Genomic DNA, 18,502 nt, shown 5'->3' with positions numbered 1-18,502 from the left:
CTGCCAATCCTGGCCAAATGTTCTTCTCTGATCTCCCTCCTCTATCACTTCATCAGGAGATTTCCTAGGCCTGTCCCCTTGCCCCCATCCCTCCACCATCAATGTAGAGAAGCAGCAGATAGATAAGAAACTTCAGCATAAGGAATAAATACCTGCTAATCAATGTTACTGCTGCCTTAATATATGCAACATTTGTGAATACCATGCAATACCCAACTTCTCCCCCTACACAGATATCTGTGGACAAATTTCAATTGAAGACACTTCATTGAGGTCCATCATTAATAATTCTGTACAATTGGCATTACCATAATTTACAGTTCGTTTTTCCTTTTAACAGAGTGGTCCAGCTATACTTCCAAAAGAAGGATGCTTTTACTAAGCAAGCTAATGAGGTTGAACGCTAATATTCCTAAAGTGGCACAATAATGGTAGGGTTTGGCATATCACATGTTAGCTATAAGGCCTGAAGCGAATCAGACAAAAACTGTTTTAAACCCTTGTGTAAGTGGAAAGAGATTTAACTACCAAAATAACCAGTCAGACTTCAAATCAAATAAGACAACTTTTACTAAATGAAAAAAAAAACTACATTTAAAATATGCCTTTAAAACAAAATGGAATTAGAAAAGAGACATCCATTTTAAAGAAAAGAACTTTTCACTGTGTCAAAATCAAATATATTTCTTGCATTATACAACGTGCCAATTCATAAAATGTAAATTATCAGAATCCTCAATTTAACATTTCAAAGACGATATTAAAGTCAAGAGTTTTACATCTATTTCAGCACATTTAGAATGGTATTATAAATCAGAAATCTTTCTTTAGATTCTGTCATTTGACAATGCTCAGTAAAAACTTTTATTAATCACATCCAATAGTGTTAACACCTAATAAAGGATCACAATTCTGCGCCTGGCAATTTTCCCCTTCCTACAAACTGTGTGACTCTTCTACACCGTGCCATTTGCTAATATTAACCCCTTAAAAAAGAACAGGAAAAGAAATACTGCAATAAACTCTTGATCATGTACAGAAATTATTGCTACTATAGAACACTACAAAGCAGAAGTCTATACAATAATATCGTATGAACTTTGACCATGAAAATCCAGGATATAATCTTTAGTGACGTAAGCCTTACAATCGTGTACAACATTCACATGGCAATATTAGACAGTTAAGCACCCAATATCCATAGTTAAAGTAGTGTCCCACTGATCAGCATCCATTTAATACACCCCTCTTATGAAAAAGAGACAGTATCAGCTTTCCAGGGCTTATCCAAAATGGATCCTCATGTTCTGTGAATCTAAAGAAGATGCTCTGATGCTGGTGGGGGCAGAAAGGGGGTGTTACCCGGAAGCTAAGCATGCCAAAAAGTATTTCGTGCTAATCAAAACCTAAAGCCAAGGTACCACATAATCACGTTACCAACTAACTGGGATAATACTAGTTGTGCCTTACCTTAAAGTTAAATGAAGTGCTCCTGCACAATACAGCATCAATAAGTTAAAATAGTGTAGTGTGCAAATCCAAATCGGTGGCAATTTAAGTAAAAAGCAAAATGTTCTGTCAGTTGGTCTGACTGACCAATCACAAGTAGCCTGATCAAATCAGTGTTTGGGGTTTTACATATTGATTCACTCCTTTCTATTTAATCCTTTATTCCCGTAATGGGGACTCACTTTTCATTAGAAAGATTAAGCAGGCTGCTATTTTAAGGTTGGGGGTAGAAGAGGAAGGTCAATGGCTGCCTTAAAAAGTTCCCTCAGTTATTTCATTTTCAAAAATATATGGGGGGGGGGATGAATATTTGCCTTTGATCTACCTAAAAAAAAAAAAAATCAAACAAGCCTAAAGTAATAACAATCAAGCAACACTAAGACCATGTTACACAAGTGGATCGTCATGCTTTCATCCGGTTTAGCTACTACATCTAGTTTTAACTGGGATGTTCAACTTTAAAAACCGAGATAAGTGACTACGTAACCTTAATAGATATCTTTGAATCTGGATTGTACTTTGTTGGATATTAGAACAGAGTATGCTTGTAACAATACAGTGTTGCACATCTTTCTACTAGAAAAAAAATTAAGATCCTTTACCCGTCTCTTTAGGTTAAATGTGTGTGACATCATAAAGGGTGTCAAATGGCTGGATGGTTTTACAGTGCACACTTATATAATATGGAGTTTTATCCTTGACGTATCCGATGATTTCTCTGCCTTGCTCCTTTCTTCACCTTTTTTTCGGTGGATTAGCTGTGCGAGGCGGAGTAACTGGACGTCCAGAATTCAGTCCACCATACTGATACTTGGCTTTCTTTTCAGATGGTTTCAATATCTTTAAACAAATTTATCATGAAGCAGTGTTATACTTTCAAGTGAAATGAACCCTACGGCACAATTTCCATCAATAAGAAACCCACAGCATACATTCTGATGACAGAATGTTAACCTAATAATTTTGGCCTCTGGATCCTAAATAAGCACCTTCAGAAGGAAAGTAACTGGAGACGAGGGCTTTAAATGAATGGGCTTAATCCAGACATTCAGATTATTTTGAAGGTAGAGATAAATGATATTAAGCGTAGTCCCTTACATATTCCTCTGTCATTAAATGAATGAATCTTTTTTCCCCTACATCGCTCTTCCTTCTGCATCATCTATGCTACATGGAGCTGTGACCTCTGGGCATATGATATCTGCCCCATCCTCAACCCTACAGCACTTATGTACATCTCTTTAAAATATATATAATAAGTTATTTATATTAATGTTTGTGTCCCCCTCTAGACTGCAAACTCATTGTGGGTAGGGAATGTCTGCTAACTCTGTTAGCAAACTCTGTTAGCAAAGCACTTAAGTACAGCGATCTGAACATAGTAAGAACTCAATAAATACCACTGATTAAGAGAGCAAAGCACATTAAATGAAGTGTCTGATTTGAGGATTTAGGCCACACACCTAAATAAAAAAAAAATACAGTGGGATGTAGGGAAACACCCTAACTCCTACAGAATGTTAGGACATCTTTTGGATGGAAAGTCAATAGACCTTCTAAATCCTAACAATTATCACCCTGGGCTACATTGGCACTAAGTTGTTTTTTTTTTTAAAAAAAGGCAGGCCAAAGGCACAACTTTCCTCAAAGTAGACTGTCTCCCCACCTAGACTCCCTACTCCCTCACTGTAAACAGGGAACCTACCAACTTGGTTGCATTATACTCTCCCAAGTGCTTAGCACAGTGCTCTGTACACAATAAGAGCTCAATAAATACCATTGATTAGACACTGATTAGATATTACAAGGTGGAGGGGGTACTTGTGTAGTATTCATATTATGACTGACATCAGTCATTATTTATTTATTTTACTTGTTTATTTCTACTTATTTTGTTAATATGTTTGGTTTTGTTCTCTGTCTCCCCCTTCTAGACTGTGAGCCCACTTGATGGGTAGGGACCATCTCTATATGTTGCCAACTTGTACCTCCCAAGCACTTACACAGTAAGCGCTCAACAAATACGACTGAATGAATGAACGAATATCAACCCAAAATTATAAAATTAGGGAAGCGGCCATATGTTTGGGGGGCGGGGAGGGGGGAGGAGAGAATCTACATGCACTCGTTTGGACATTTTCTGTGATCTAAGACTGATGAAAATTAGGTAATGTTTAAGTTTAATTTTCAATCACTGTTCTAATGCAGATGAATGTAGCCCACTGCCATTAACAAGCAAATATGAACAGAGTGAACAGGAGTAGCACCCACTTTTATGGATATTTTATGGAAACTTTTAATCAAGAATTCATTCAAGCAGTTGCCTTTTTCTTAGCCAATTAGTTACTCTGGCCTCAACATCAGATCACCATGTTCACGACTGAGGCCATCTAGGAAGTCTGACGGGGACCCAAATCCACTCCCAACCCTCCTCGGGCACTACCACCGGCCACCGGGAAGGTGGGGAGGGGAAGCAGAGAAGACAATCTCTACTGCTCTGAAGTCCCAAGTGGCAAGGAAATCTTGACTCTGACCCTTCCAGAGTTACCCCAAATTCACGTAAGAGCCAGAATTCCCCCATATACGTCTGCCCAAGGACTTGATTATGGTGACAGAAATTTGCAGAGCGCTGCTCACACTCCCTCATTCTGCTAGTCTTGTTCCTGCTGGGGCCAGGAGTCCAGAAGTAGGAAGGCAGGGTTGCAGCATATTTAACTACCTGCAGTTTCTTTTTTTATAGATCGGACCTATTTACAGCCACAGTGAAAATAACAGTGCTAATTGATGCTAAACAGATGGTTGCCTTGGTAGCTGGGGTGGTCGTCTTCTTAAGCCCGTAATTTCCAAGATTCTTGCTGGGCACGTCCACCTTGGTGGCTCTTTAGTCAAACATTTACTGATGGCATAGCCCAGCAGAAATAATAACAATAATAATAATAATCTAGACACCAAGTCCTAAGCACTGTACTAATTACTGGGGAAGATATAAGGCATTCAAGTTGGACACAGTCCCCCATTCAATATGGGCCTCACAATTTAAGTAGGAGGGAGAACAAATACTGAATCTCCAGATGAGTAAACTAAGGCATAGGGGAGTTGAGTGACCTGCCCAAGGTTACTCGGCAGACAAGTGGGGGAGCCGGGATTAGAACCCGCTGACTCTATTGGGTCATGCTGTTGTTTCAACATTTCAACATTACAGCCGTTCTATTCCTAAAAATTGGTGGCATCTCTAAGGCTTAATCATCTTTGAATGCTTACTTATACAGCAGGTGATTATACTTTATTATACTCATTTATACTTTCTGGGTTTGATTTACTATAGAAGTCACCTATAAAAAAGCAAAATGCTTATAAAACCTCTTGGGTTGCAGAGCAGTCATCATGATGCTCCTGAAGGAATTTTGTTTCCAAAATGGCTCTTGCATGCTTACAGCCAACTGAACTCAAACTAAAAGCACTTCTGAAACGAGGTATTAACCTGAAAGATACCATACCTGAAATGAACACATCAAAGTTTCGTCCACACTCATCATTCCACCAGCATTATCAAATTCACCACAGTAGTTTGGGGCTGAGAATAGGGTTACCAGCTGCCGTTTAGCAAAGAATTCATATCCATCTTCAACCACCTGGGAAAAGTACAGGGAAGCTTGTTTGACAATGCACGGAAAATAAAAACTACCAAAACCTCCAAACGAGGTTTCCACTGGTTCTGGCAACAGATGTTTAATTCTTTTAAAAGCCCAACATTCAAATGCCCTTCATACAAACTCAAATTCGGTTCTTTAATAAAAAGGATGTCCTATTACTGTTCTCCATACACCTGGTGAATGCTTTAGCTCTACATATTTCTCTCTAACATATAAATGTACACTCAGTGCATCTGTTTTGTTGTCTTTCTCCCCCTTCTAGACTGTGAGCCCACTGTGAGGTAGGGACCGTCTCTGTACATTGCCAACTTGTACTTCCCAAGCGCTTAGTACAGTGCTCTGCACACAGTAAGCACTCCATAAATATGACAATGAATGAATCTGTTCAGCCTTGAAGAGGGTTTCCATGACTGGTATTTTTTTTTTCCCCCAGTAGGTGCACCAAGTGTAGTTAAGACCAATAAATGACATTTTCTTCTAAACAGTCTGCATTTTAAAAATGTCCCTTGCATTTGCTGCTCAGTGCCCGGCACCATTTTTATTTCTCTGTTTGGGTGAAAATATTTTCTGTTCTTTAAGAGCAATCCTGTTTGAAATTTTTTTATTATGGTATTTGTTAAGCGCTTACAATGCGCCATCCAGAAATAAGCTAGTCGGGCTGGACACAGTCCATGTCACACATGGGGCTCACAGTCTCAATCCTCATTTTACAGATGAGTTAGCAGGCACAGGGAAGTGAAGTGACTTGACCAAGGTCCCACAAGACAGACAGATGGTAGAGCTAGGATTTGAACCCAGGTGCTCTGCTTCTTGACCCAAGACAGTTTTGTCCCATCCCAGTACTCTTGTTGCTTGGCACTATTTTTCTTTTATCACCCTGTAGTAGTTCTTCACTAATTCAAAATTCATTAAAAATTCACAAAGAAGCCAAACCCAAGGAAACCCCCCAGCTCTGGACTGTAAGCTCGTGGGCAGGGAATGTTTCTATTTTTTTTGTTGTTGGAATAATAGTAATGATGGTATTTGTTAAGAAATTACTATATGCAAAGCACTGTTCTAAGCGTTGTACTCTCTCAAGTGCTTAGTACAGTGCTCTACACACAGTAAGCACTCAATAAATACGACGGAATGAATGAAGTAGTCACTCTATTTCAGGTAAACCTTATGATCAGCCAGATAATCCCTTTGGGTAGTCGTACAAGTTGAAGAAAGAAAGAAGACTACATATAAGTACCAGATAGAAGATAAAAGCTAATAGACATTGAATGAACAACAGGCAACTTCGTATCTTATACCTGGTGGGCTCGGCAAATCAAATCCAGGTCATGACGATTCAGAAATTTACTGACCACATCAGCTCCAAAAGTGAAAGAGACTCCACGATCATTTTCTCCCCAACCTTGTACATCTTTATCTGGGTCAGACCACAGCAGATCACAAAGCAAACCTTCAAAAGTTTTAAAAATTAGAGTCAGCAATGAAAAATAAATATGATTACATAGGAACAGCAGAACAATTTATCCTCCTTCTTACCAAAATTGTGATGATAAACAAGGCAGAATGACCCTAATCTGAATGTTCCAGTAGCGGGTAGATAACACCAAATGCTAATTTTGGTAGCTATTTTCAGAGACCCTTGGGGCCCCATTTTTGAGCTCAAAAGGGACAGTTTGACGGACCATCAGGCTTCACCTTTCCCATTGTCTTAGGGATGCTGGTTCCTTTTCCCTTTTGTTTCCCTACAAATTCAATGCTCTGCAAAAGATTATTCATAATTTACTTATTTAATGTCTGTAACCCACTCTGCAGGCTTGTTGTGGACAGGGAACTTGTTTACCAAACCTGTACACAGTAAGTGCTCAATAAATACAATTGAATGAATGAACTCTGTTGTCTTGCCCTCTTCCCAAATGCTTAGTACAGTGCTCTGCACCCAGTAAACACTCAAATACCACTGACTGACTGACAGAGAAAACGAAAGTAAAGAGGCTGATGAAGATGATCACCCATACTATCAGGAAACTCATGATCACTTCGGTAAATGCAATATTTGGCCCCAAACCCTAAGTACCAATAATGGTATTTAAGTGCCTGAATTTAACACACTAAATAAACTCTAGGGAAAGTTCAATAGAACCAAAATGCACTTTTACACACTTTTCCTGCCTGCAAGGAGTTTACAATTTAATGGGAATGATGAATGTACAAAATAATTTACCAATAATGGGGGCAATAGGAAGAATAAGGATCAGATATAGAGATGTAACAGGATGAAATCAGAATAAATGTAATTAAACGTACAATCAAATACATCACATGTGTGTGCATGTGTTGAGGATAGGATTAAATGCATACATTCTAGGGGTGGTTCAGAGTTGCTAGAAACCTGGGGTGTTGAGGATTCAAGGAAGCTTCTTCCTGGAGAGGTGGAGCCTTCAGAAGGACCTTAAAGATGGAGAGGGCTGCAGTCTGGCAGATTTGGAGGGGGTAAGGGCCTGAGTAAGGGGTTGATTGTGGTGGAGAACAGGGTACAGTTACAAAGTGAATTTAAAAGGAGTGAAGAGTTCGAATAGTGAAGTTGTCAGTGAAGACAGTTCTTGTATAAAGTAGAGGAAACTGGTGGACAGCCCTGAAGACATTTTTGTTTAATGCAAATGTGGATGCACAGCCACTGGAGGTTTCTGGGGCATGGAAAGATTTATTCTGAAGCAAGTTTCCAGAATATAATCCAGGCAGACACTTGGAATATGGATTTAAAGGGAGAGAGGCTGGGAGACCAGTAAGGAAGGTGATAGAGTAACCTAAATGTGACCATGCAAGGTTCTAAATCAGAGTGGTGGGCTGTTTGGGTGGAGAGGAAGGGGTTGGGAAATGGCTCTTGAAGTAAAATTGAGCCTAATGAAAAGAGGTGCTGAAGAATGGTTCTACAAAAACAGGCTTTATCTGGAAGTTACTGTCAGTGATGATGGAAGAAATTTACAGCACAGCTGTGTGGACTACTCCATTCACTTTCATCTAAAGGAACATTGTGAAGGATCACTGGGGTCCTTGTCCTCTTGGAGTGTGCTGAGAGTTTCTTCAAAAGTTGGTCCTAGTCCAATGACAGAAAAATCTGACCATTCACGTCATGAGAGTGTTTTGAAGTAATTCACTTCAGGATAGTGAAGGTCCCATAAAACAACACAGTATTTATCTACCCTAAAGGCTTTCAAGGAATCTTGGTGGGCCCCCTATGTTCAGGGAATTCAGATCAGCTGCTTACTGAGGCTCTGGATGGAAAAAAAAAGGCAGAAAGGATGATTTTTTGAGAGAATGGAAATCAGAGATCACTTTGGGGGAAGATTTTGTCTGAAGAGCCAAGAAAGCAGATGCGGGGGAGTCGGGGGGGACTGAATTCACTAATACATTAGGTTGGGTGAAAAGCAGTGTGGGCTAGTGGAAAGAGTATGGGTCTGGGAGTAGAGCACCCTGGGTTCTAATTCCAGCTCTGCTACTTACCTGCTATGTGACCTTGGGCAAGTCACTTAACTGCTGGGCCTCAGTTTCCTCATCTATAAAATGGGGATTCAATGCCTATTCTCCCTCCCGCTTAGACAGGGAGCTCGACGTGGGATAGGGAATGTGTCTGACCTGATGGTCCTGTTAAGTATCCCACTGCTCAGCACATAGTAACCTCTTCAACAAATACCATAATTATTATTATTGGGTTAAAGATGATAGCCACTTTCTGATCAGGCTGTCCTCTCTCCACGATGGGAACCCTTTAAGGTTAGTGACTATTAAAGCAGTGATCTTACCTACTTCTGGAGAACCAATACTGGAAAAATGATGACAGTACAAATAGCCCCGAGCAGATCATTAACAAGCTCTAGGTCCCAAGGTCTTTGTGATAGAGCATAGGTTAGCCCATCATTTATTACGGGAGGTTCCACTATATCATACTCTACTAATTTATATACTCTACTACATTTATCTTATTAGCTCAGTAGGATATAGGCAACCCAAAAACAAAAATATCAGATTGTGGCTTTTAACACATGCAGTGTTTAGATTGAAATTGGTGCTAAGGAATGTTACTTTCAATCAGGAATAAAAATCATAGCTCCCATCATGTCACCTATCCACATTTGGCACTGTAGTGATATCTTCTTGTGCTGCACTGAACTTCAGACGGAGCATAGGGCTGGATTGTCTACTGACAAGTAGTCAAAGAGCAAATCCAGTAGAAGTGAGTAGTATGGGCTGAGGAGCAATGCTGGTGGAAGGCAACACACAAGAGGCAGAGGCTATTGTTACGCTTCTAGATTGGCTTCGGTCAGAATTAAGACAGGCCCCTTCTGTTCAGGCTTGTCTCCTGTTCCTTCTCTGTCTTAGCCAGTGAGTTAGCATTTGCCAGCCCCAATCTTGGCCACTTCTGCTGCGACTGGCTCCTCGGACTTAATTATCTCTAGCTATAAACGGAGTAAGAGGGGTTACATAATTACATATACAACTGACCCACTTATTTCAGGTTTTTCTATCGTGTTTTGCTTTAACTTGGTCATTATGCAAGACGTAACAATACTTCACAGCTCAGGCAGAGCCTTACCTTTCATTTATTTTTCCACTGCATCAACACAAATTTCTCAGTTTTTTGTAGCATCCGCCTTCCCTGCAAAGCTTCAGTACATCACAAAACTCGTTCCCCTCATGGAGCATTCAAAGCATTAGTTCTGCTGAAAAGCTGTTCCCCTTCCTGTAAATGCTACACAAGACTAACTCTCACGAAACAGTCCCACAACTGGAAGATTTTAAAGAAATGATGGGTTAGAGTGAGAACTGTATTATCTTGCTTTCCTTAAAAAGAGAGACCATAGTTGAAAGTAACAATGGATTACTCAAGAAATGGCCATGACCTGGGACAGTGATAAAGAGTGATGGCCCAAAATGAAAGATATTAAGGAGATGAAAAAAAGAGGCAGCAGGTTGGGTGACAAGGACATGGTAGTGTGGTCCTCAATATGTCTGAAACTGTTCATTTTAGAGGCCCGGTACCATAAAATAGCATGCTTTGCAACATAAATTGAATTGCCCTCATTTATCAGTTAAGTCATACCCAAGATCAAATTCTGAACACACTGAAATTGGGTTCTAAGTGCTATATTCTCATTTTGCCACCATTTTGGCAGAGATGTACTACTGATTTTCTATTTCATTTACCTGTATCAGGAACATCTGTAGGTCTCATAATTCTCCGGATCTGCTCCATTGACTGCAGGTCAGGTGAAAGTCCTTCAACACAAATGATATGTCAATTATATTAAGGAAATCTGAGCATAATATATCAATTATATCGAAATGGCTTTAAAGCTGACCCTCTAGACTTTACGGACGGTGATGTTTAAGTTGGAAACCACAATCACTACAGCCATATTTCCCCCTCGCACCCCACTCCTTCAAACCTAAAATATCCTGATGCTATTGATCAATTATAAAACTAAAAGTTACTAATTGCTAAGCTTCCTATTGGCAGTTATCGGGTACCACCAATGCAAAATAATAATTTAACCTTGCCAACTAATACCTGCTAATATTGGGCCAGCCCAACCCCACCGTGCTTATGTAAATATTCTTACACTTTTTAAAAAAATGATGTTTATATCCACTTATGCGCCAGGCACAGTATTAAGCACTGGGGTAGATGTATGTTAATCAGGATGGACACATGTCTACCAACTCTGTTATACTATATTCTCCCAAATGGGATTAGTACTCAGGTCTAATTCCCAGGCCCATGGTCTATCCAGTATGCCACACTGCTTCTCATCTTTCTTACATCCTCTACTTTTGTTCCTAAACAATCTATTTTAATGTCGGTCTCCCCTGTGAGCAAGGATCGTTTATTTTATTTTGTTAATATGTTTTGTTCTCTGTCTCCCCCTTCTAGACTGTGAGCCCACTGTTGGGTAGGGACCGTCTCTATATGTTGCCAACTTGTACTTCCCAAGCACTTAGTATAGTGCTCTGCACACAGTAAGCGCTCAGTAAATATGATTGATTGATTTACCAACTCAGGTGTATTGTAATTTACCAAGCACTTAGCATAGTGCTTTTCCTACAGTAGGCACTCTATATCACTGATTGATTGGGCCAATGGATCTAAAATAATTCAGGTGATGAACCTACCATTTAATAAGTTCTGTCTGAAATCCTAACCAAAAGGCAATAGGCAAGACAAAGGAATGCATGTGTGTGAACTTGGCTTGTAAATTCTCTTAGCCTAATGGGTAGCAATGACAAACAGCCAGTGCACCGGGACACACGTGGCTTAAAAGTTGATGGAGTTTCCAAAAATTAAATAGGGAGGTAAATTTGCGAGACTATATTTTCTGAACCTAAAATACCATGAAATGTATTACTATCCTGGACCTAAAATTTTCAAAGGAAGATATTTCCATTAGAAATGGAGTACGGGATCTGCTCAAGGAATTGTATTAGTTAAAGGTGAAGCTCAGGCTAAAGTTCAGGATGACAAACACACTGACACACAGGTTTGGGCAATATTATGAAAAAGGGGCTGACACACACAGGTTTGGGCAATACTATGAAAAAGGGGCTGTGAACTGTCCTCCCGACAAGGACATAAAATAGAGCGCTGCTGGGAAAGTGACTTTTGCACTTAATTAGAAGAAAAGAAACCTCTGGGATAGCTAAAGCAAGAAAATTTAGGTCAACCAGAGCAGGCTATTTCAGGCCTCTGGGATTTCTAGTTTCTAAGAAATAGTTCAAACCTGTATGAATATCACTTCACGGTTTCAGCAGCTCCATTAGCTTTAAGGACATAAGGGAATTTCATTCATCACTGTTACATTTTTCATACTGATTCAGTTACAGTCTTAGCAAAAAAAATAACAATAAATCCTCCTTAATTCAACCTCCCAGTGGGAGGAGTACTCCATTTGCCTACAATTACCAATACCTAAAAAGTTATCGTGATTAAAGGAGCCTCACTATAGCTCCATAAAGAGGTGCGTTGAGGGGAAAGAAAGCAGATACACCACCTTCTGAATTTTGAGCACCCCTCCTCTCCCACCAGCAGACAAGAGAAAAAGCAACAGCCAGATACCATAAAGTTAAAATACACATTACAGAGGCACATTCTCAAAATGCTATGGTACAACAGCATTTTAAATAATACTTCTGCCACAAACTGAAATTCTCCTTTTAGCCTGAATTAGAGCTATCTTGTATATTTTACATGGGAGGCATGCTCTAACCTTCACAATTGAATCTAACCGAAGAGAAAGCTTTCTTCCATCCTACTTAGATTGTAAGTCCCAACCCAATAAACCTGCATTTAACTCAGGGCTTAGAAAAGTGATTTACACATTGCTATTCCACCCCTACCTCAAACTGAAATAACTAAAAATCTAGGAACCATCTCAATCTGCCTCTCCTTCAAGAGTTTCACTTGCAAGTTTTGTTGTTGATGTAGTCTTAGAAAATGCCCTTAGTGTTTTTAAACCTATCTTCCAGGAAGTTTGAAGAAATCCTATACATTTTATTACAGGGCACTTTTGTCTTTAAAAAAAAAAAAAAAAAACCCAACAAAACAACAAGTTGGCACCAGACTTCCCCATTATTTAAACTGGATGACTAGTTTACCTCCATGACAACAGAAGATCTTCTCATCCACAATGGCAGCAATAGGCAGACAGTTAAAGCAATCCGTAAAAGTCTTCCAAAGCTTAATATTAAACCTCCTTTTGCCTGTAATACATAAAAATATACTGAATATAAGAAATGACAAGCAATCTAGCATGACTGGGAAAGATCAGTAACACCTAAAATGATTAACATGAGTAATATCTTAATTAGGGAGTCCCACCACTGCTGGGGGATAAAGAGACAAAAATAGGTATTGAAAAGTTTCGCTTGGTTTTTCAGGAAGTTTGCTTCTACTTACATTCATCGTAGAAACCATATATACGATTGATGCTAGCACATTCATGGTTTCCTCGTAAGAGAAAGAAATTCTCTGGGTATTTGATTTTATAAGCCAATAGCAAGCAAATGGTTTCCAGGGACTGCTTTCCTCTGTCCACATAGTCTCCCAGGAAGAGATAATTGGCTTCGGGAGGGAAACCTCCATATTCAAATAGTCGAAGTAAATCTGTATATTGGCCATGAATGTCACCTGGGGATGAAAAAAATATAAAATAAAAAATTAGCTACATTTAAAAAAGCATTATAGATTTTATTCCTATTGTGTATTTGAGAGGCATTTCATTTTTAATAGGAATATTCATTTCAACTGCAAGATAGAGTAAATTTAAAAAACTGATGCGCTGAATCTTCTAACTGCTACATTGTTGAACAGCAGAAAAAGCAAATAAAAATGTTTACTCAGTATTGTCCTTAAGACTATTATTTTAGGTCATGTGCCAGCTACAACTATACACTCAATTCTCCTAACGCAGTAGTCAAGTTGCCAACTTGTACTTCCCAAGCGCTTAGTACAGTGCTCTACACACAGATGTAGTCATAGAAAATGCCCTTAGTGTTTTTAAACCTATCTTCCAGGAAGTTTGAAGAAATCCTATACATTTTATTATAGGGCACTTTTGTCAAAAACAACAACAACAAAACAACAAAACAAGTTGGCACCACAGACTTCTTCTAGACTGTGAGTCCACTGTTGGGTAGGGACTGTCTCTATATGTTGCCAACTTGTACTTCCCAAGCGCTTAGGGAAGCGCTTTATTGAGTAAGCGCTCAATAAATACGATTGACTGATTGGTTGATACCACTGGAGAATTTCACATTACAGTATTCATACCTTGACCAAAGCCATGCACACCAACACAATCATGTTTTCTTACACTGCACTTATCTGAGCCAACTTGTTGATCACATTCTATCCTGACACACATGTTGAAGATACTTGCCCTAGTTCTTCAACAACATTCTATCTAAATGGTGTAATGAAAACACTTGATACAGGAGAACTAACTTCTCTGAACCCAAGGAGTATTCTGGAGCTTCATTCAGGGTTTTTCTTTGTATGAATGAACTAAAACAGGAATTAACTTTTTTTTAAAGCAACTGTACTCTTATGGTTGCAAACATCTCCTACTGAAACATCTACTACTCTCCCTTCAGTCCATCTTCGGGGGTGGGGGGGGGCACATATTAACAGAAGCATAACGGAAATGTGAGAGAAGGAAAAAGAGGAAAGCAGCAGCAGGGATTGGAGAAACTGCTTCTGCTGGGTCGCTGCAGCTGTAGGCTTTGAGCAGGGCACTCTTCTCACCTGCTCCTCCCTGCTGTTATTCCTTACTGGATGCCCTGGAATCCCCACTTTTAGAATCAGCTGACAATCACCATGGCTGTATCCCCACTGGATATTTCCAAATATCCAGGATAGCAATTTATCCTGGGCAAGTAGAAAAGAAGGCTGATTTCATCCTATACACACCTGACAAGTCTCTGTGGCCATCAACTTTGTAGATATGCGTGGCATAAACAAGCAGGAGGGAGAGGGGAGGCTGAATCTATTGAACCTATCACTTCTACTTCCCTGCATTTCATTCCACAGCCCACTGGCCCCTCCTCAAACCTGATCAACCCTGCTCCCCACAGGCTTCACTAAGCAAGAGCCTACTACTACCTCCAAGATTCATTCAATCAATCGCATTTCTTGAGCGCTTACTGTGTTAGCAGAGACTTGCATGAGGACTACAATATATAAGACACTTATTCCTGCACACAGTTTTAACCCTCCAAACGGTGAACTACCTCCAGGTACACACCAAAAAAGAGACTTTAGTCAATAGGCACAGAGAGATAGATGGAGGTACAGAGGTAGACACATGAAAAACAGAAACATGTAAAGACAAAGATGACAGTGTCAGAACAAAAGACAAGAGGGCAGATGGAGAAAAGATACAACGGGCACATACATGAACACAGTTCATAATACAAGTTTTTTTTCATTCCCTATGAAATAGAGGGGAGAAGGGGAAGGTTTTGGAATAATATAAAGATTCATGAGCTACTTAAAAAGAACTTCAATTTGCCTTGAGGCAATTTCCAGGATGAAAATATTTAGCCACCAATTAGTCTTTTTTAGGTCCGATTCCCCTGACGTGTTACAGACGTCTCTTATTCAACGACACTGTCAACGCTGTGTCTTTAATAGAATAGCAGAGGAACTTCAGAAATGTGACTTGGCCTAAATAAATGTTCCAATATTCTACAGTAGAGCAGGGAAATAAAAGGTCACCGAAATCCCAAGCAATTAGAAAATTCCTACAGCATTCACACTGTTTTAAAAGTAACAAGTCTTTTTCAGAATGGACATATAACTCCTCAAATAAACTAAAGATGCTCTTCAAAATAGCAGATAAGCTTATCTTCTGCTGTTCTTGTCTAAAGGACAAAATCATGAAGTTATATTACTTGCAAAAGCAGAAACACTTCTACTATTCATCTAACCTGCATCAAAGTGTGGCGGGGAGGGGAGCCCAGCATAGATGATGAACCAAATTTAGAATGAAAAACATGGATTACAGCAGAAGGTTCTACCTTTTAGTATTTGCCCCTAATCTTAAAGTCACGAAGAAGTGGTTAGGCATATAATCAGAAGACTGGCTAGGGGCCAGGCTTATCATAAGCTTTGAGAGTAAACCCAGAGGAACAGCTTTAGTTTTATCTTCAAATCTATTAAATAGGCACTTAGGTACTTATGTGTGGAAACAGACTATAGTTGTCAGCCAACAAGTAAAACCATTTTTTTTATGTGATACATGTATGCATGCTTGGAGGTTTGGGAGAGGATAAGGAGAAGAAAGGAAAGGGTGTGTTCTGCCCAATATAAGAACTGGTACTGCAGTTTGCAAAAGCCAAATGTGCTTAAGCAGGTTGGAAACATAAAATAATGTAAAAATCAATTCTAGAAAATGGGACAGTTTGTAAACTGAGAAAACAGGTAAAAACAGGAGGGGAGGGAACTTGGGCCCAGGAGCATCTTGATCAATGTACAGCTCTGGGCATCCATGCAATTCTCCCAGTGGAACATGAGAAAATGGAACCTTGAAATAAAGCCTCGGTTATAAATAACAACAATTGTGGTAGTTAAGAAACTACTATCTGCCTAGCACTGTACTATGCAGTGGGGCCAATACAATTAGATGAGGCATGGCCTTGTTCCACATGAGCCTCATATTTTAAGACGGGAGAACGTATCTCCATTTTGAAGTGAAGTGACTTGCCCAAGGTCATACAGCAGGCAAGTTGTGGAGCTGTGATAAGGACCCAGTTCTCCCGAATCCCAGACTTGAGCTCTCTCCAATAGGCCAAGCTGCTTCTCTGGGCTCACTTCCACGACAACTGGGGCCCGCTGCTGTGATTTAAATAAGGGCAAACCTCCAAATGACCTGGAGTTCCAAATGGAGGTTGTTGCAACCACGGGGCTGAAGGCAAGGAAAAAGTCTGGCCAACTTCATGACGCAAAAACTGGATAAAAACCTGCTGTCCGGAGATGCAGCTAGGGTGGCCAGCAGGTGGTAATCTAAAGGCAGTCAAATTTGAATTCAAGAAGCATCTTACTCTGGAATAGTCTGGCAGGAAAATTTACTCTCAACTGAATCCGTATCCTTAAAAATTTACCATTTAGTAGCCAAGGGATGGCAGATATGCAGTAGAAAAATGAACCCACAGACAGAATGATTACAAGACTAAGTTGAGAGGAAAAAGTGGATTAAGTTTGGCTAGCCAAGTTGAAGAGTAGGTAGGGCAGAGCGCTAAAAACCTATAACCTGGCCCATATCCAGACAGCATGTGCCTGGTCAACGTGGATGAACAACAACCTTCAAAATTTTAAACTTTTCATTGAGGTCAATCTAAGTGGGTTTGGCCCCTTTAATTGCTCTGTTCCTGCACCAAATTTTGCAGGCTTTGAGGTGGCTGAATACCAGTTTAAATTTGTGATGTGGTTTTTCCTGACAACAATAGCTGTAGTTACCTTAGGGAACTGTAAAACTTTCCCTGCCAATCATCACCATTTCCTCTCTAGTGGTAGACACTACTTTGCCAGCACTGCCAGGAAGCATGGCTGGATTTCTATCTTGACAGTCTGTGGTGGCCTGAATTTTTAACTTGGAGTTATTTGGAAGTGCCTCCCAAGCCGATCAGGAATACAGCCAGGTTTTTGAGTGAGTTTCAGGACTTGCAGACCAACCTGATTCTGCACGGTGTATGAATGAGCTGCAATTTAAAGTACGGGAAGGAGCTGATACAGTGGACAGAAGCAAGGAGACTATTCCACAAATAAAGAACACCTAGTGCGGTGGCACTGACGTAGAAGAGAATTAAGTGAGTAGATGAAAAGCTCAGGTTGTGGAATAATAACACAAGGCATAGCAGTATTGGGGAGCTGAGGAACACCAAAAGGTACTAGATTTGGGGAAATGTAGGGGTGGGGTGAAGAAGATTTGAGTAGATAGTATTTTCAGTCTAGAGATATGACCATAATGTATGAACTGGAAAATAAAGACATTTACTCAAACTTGTCGATGTATGGTATAAAAATGAGGAGTTCTGATTAATGCATACTTATCAAGACTTATCTACTTAAATTATACTTGACTCTGGAACTCTAAGAAAACTAATACAGTCCTTGACGCTTCATAAAGGTGTGCATTCTGTTTGTGATCTTTGAAACAGGGCTCATAAAAGACTAATGCTTCACATAGCACTTTGCTGCACTCTTGTAAAATGCTATCCTATGAAATCATGTCATCTGAACTAACGCAATCAGAAAACAGAATAGCTTAAAAAAAATCTAATTTAAAATATTTTGCACTCAGCCCATATTTAAGTCAATCTTTTAATCTTACCTGTAGAAATAGGGTTGGTGCTATAGGCTTGGTATCTCCATTTTCAGATTTAAGCAGGGGCCACTCTGACAAGGAAAGGCGGGAAGGAGAGAGGAAGGGAAAACAAAAGGAGAGAGTGGGAAGAAGGGCCAGGAGGCCAGGAATTCTACTCCTTAGGCCACTCCCGTCGATAATTTACTCCCTGGAGTCATGCACTGGATTTCACCCCAGATCAGCAGTCCTCCAAAATTGGTGGTCTGGGGCAATCTACCCTGTAAAATCAACTTCATAGAGAAGTTGAAGCTCTTAGATTGCCTCAGTTTCATTGTTTTCCATGAAGAAATGGATGATATCATTAAGTGCCTAAACATCTTGCATTTGTACCCAAATAATAATCAAATGTCATTTAAAACAAACTCCTTCAGGACAGGGAATTTGTATTTTGCTTCTGTTGTTCTTCCCAAGGTGGCTGGTGTAGTGTTC

The 18,502-nt window shown here is 39.8% G+C and overlaps 1 protein-coding gene across 2 annotated transcripts in view; it reads right to left on the bottom strand.

Annotated features, from left to right (window-relative positions):
- Nucleotides 1-614: 614 nt before the first annotated feature.
- The window catches only part of PPP1CB (protein phosphatase 1 catalytic subunit beta), a 45,159-nt gene continuing 27,271 nt past the window's right edge, over nucleotides 615-18,502 (bottom strand). For both annotated transcript variants that reach the window (XM_038751923.1, XM_038751924.1), the window contains exons 3-8: nucleotides 13,108-13,338; nucleotides 12,807-12,911; nucleotides 10,362-10,433; nucleotides 6,458-6,609; nucleotides 5,007-5,141; nucleotides 615-2,349 (exon numbers count right to left, since the gene is read on the bottom strand). In XM_038751923.1, coding sequence (XP_038607851.1) covers nucleotides 2,245-2,349; nucleotides 5,007-5,141; nucleotides 6,458-6,609; nucleotides 10,362-10,433; nucleotides 12,807-12,911; nucleotides 13,108-13,338 — 800 coding nt within the window. In that variant the 3' untranslated portion in view covers nucleotides 615-2,244. The remainder of the gene's footprint in view (nucleotides 2,350-5,006; nucleotides 5,142-6,457; nucleotides 6,610-10,361; nucleotides 10,434-12,806; nucleotides 12,912-13,107; nucleotides 13,339-18,502) is intronic.

The sequence above is a fragment of the Tachyglossus aculeatus genome, chromosome 9 (genome assembly GCF_015852505.1).
Source record: "Tachyglossus aculeatus isolate mTacAcu1 chromosome 9, mTacAcu1.pri, whole genome shotgun sequence".
Taxonomy (NCBI): domain Eukaryota; kingdom Metazoa; phylum Chordata; class Mammalia; order Monotremata; family Tachyglossidae; genus Tachyglossus; species Tachyglossus aculeatus.
The sequence above is the reverse complement of the archived record's forward strand: the minus strand, read 5'-3'. Positions and strand labels throughout refer to the sequence as shown.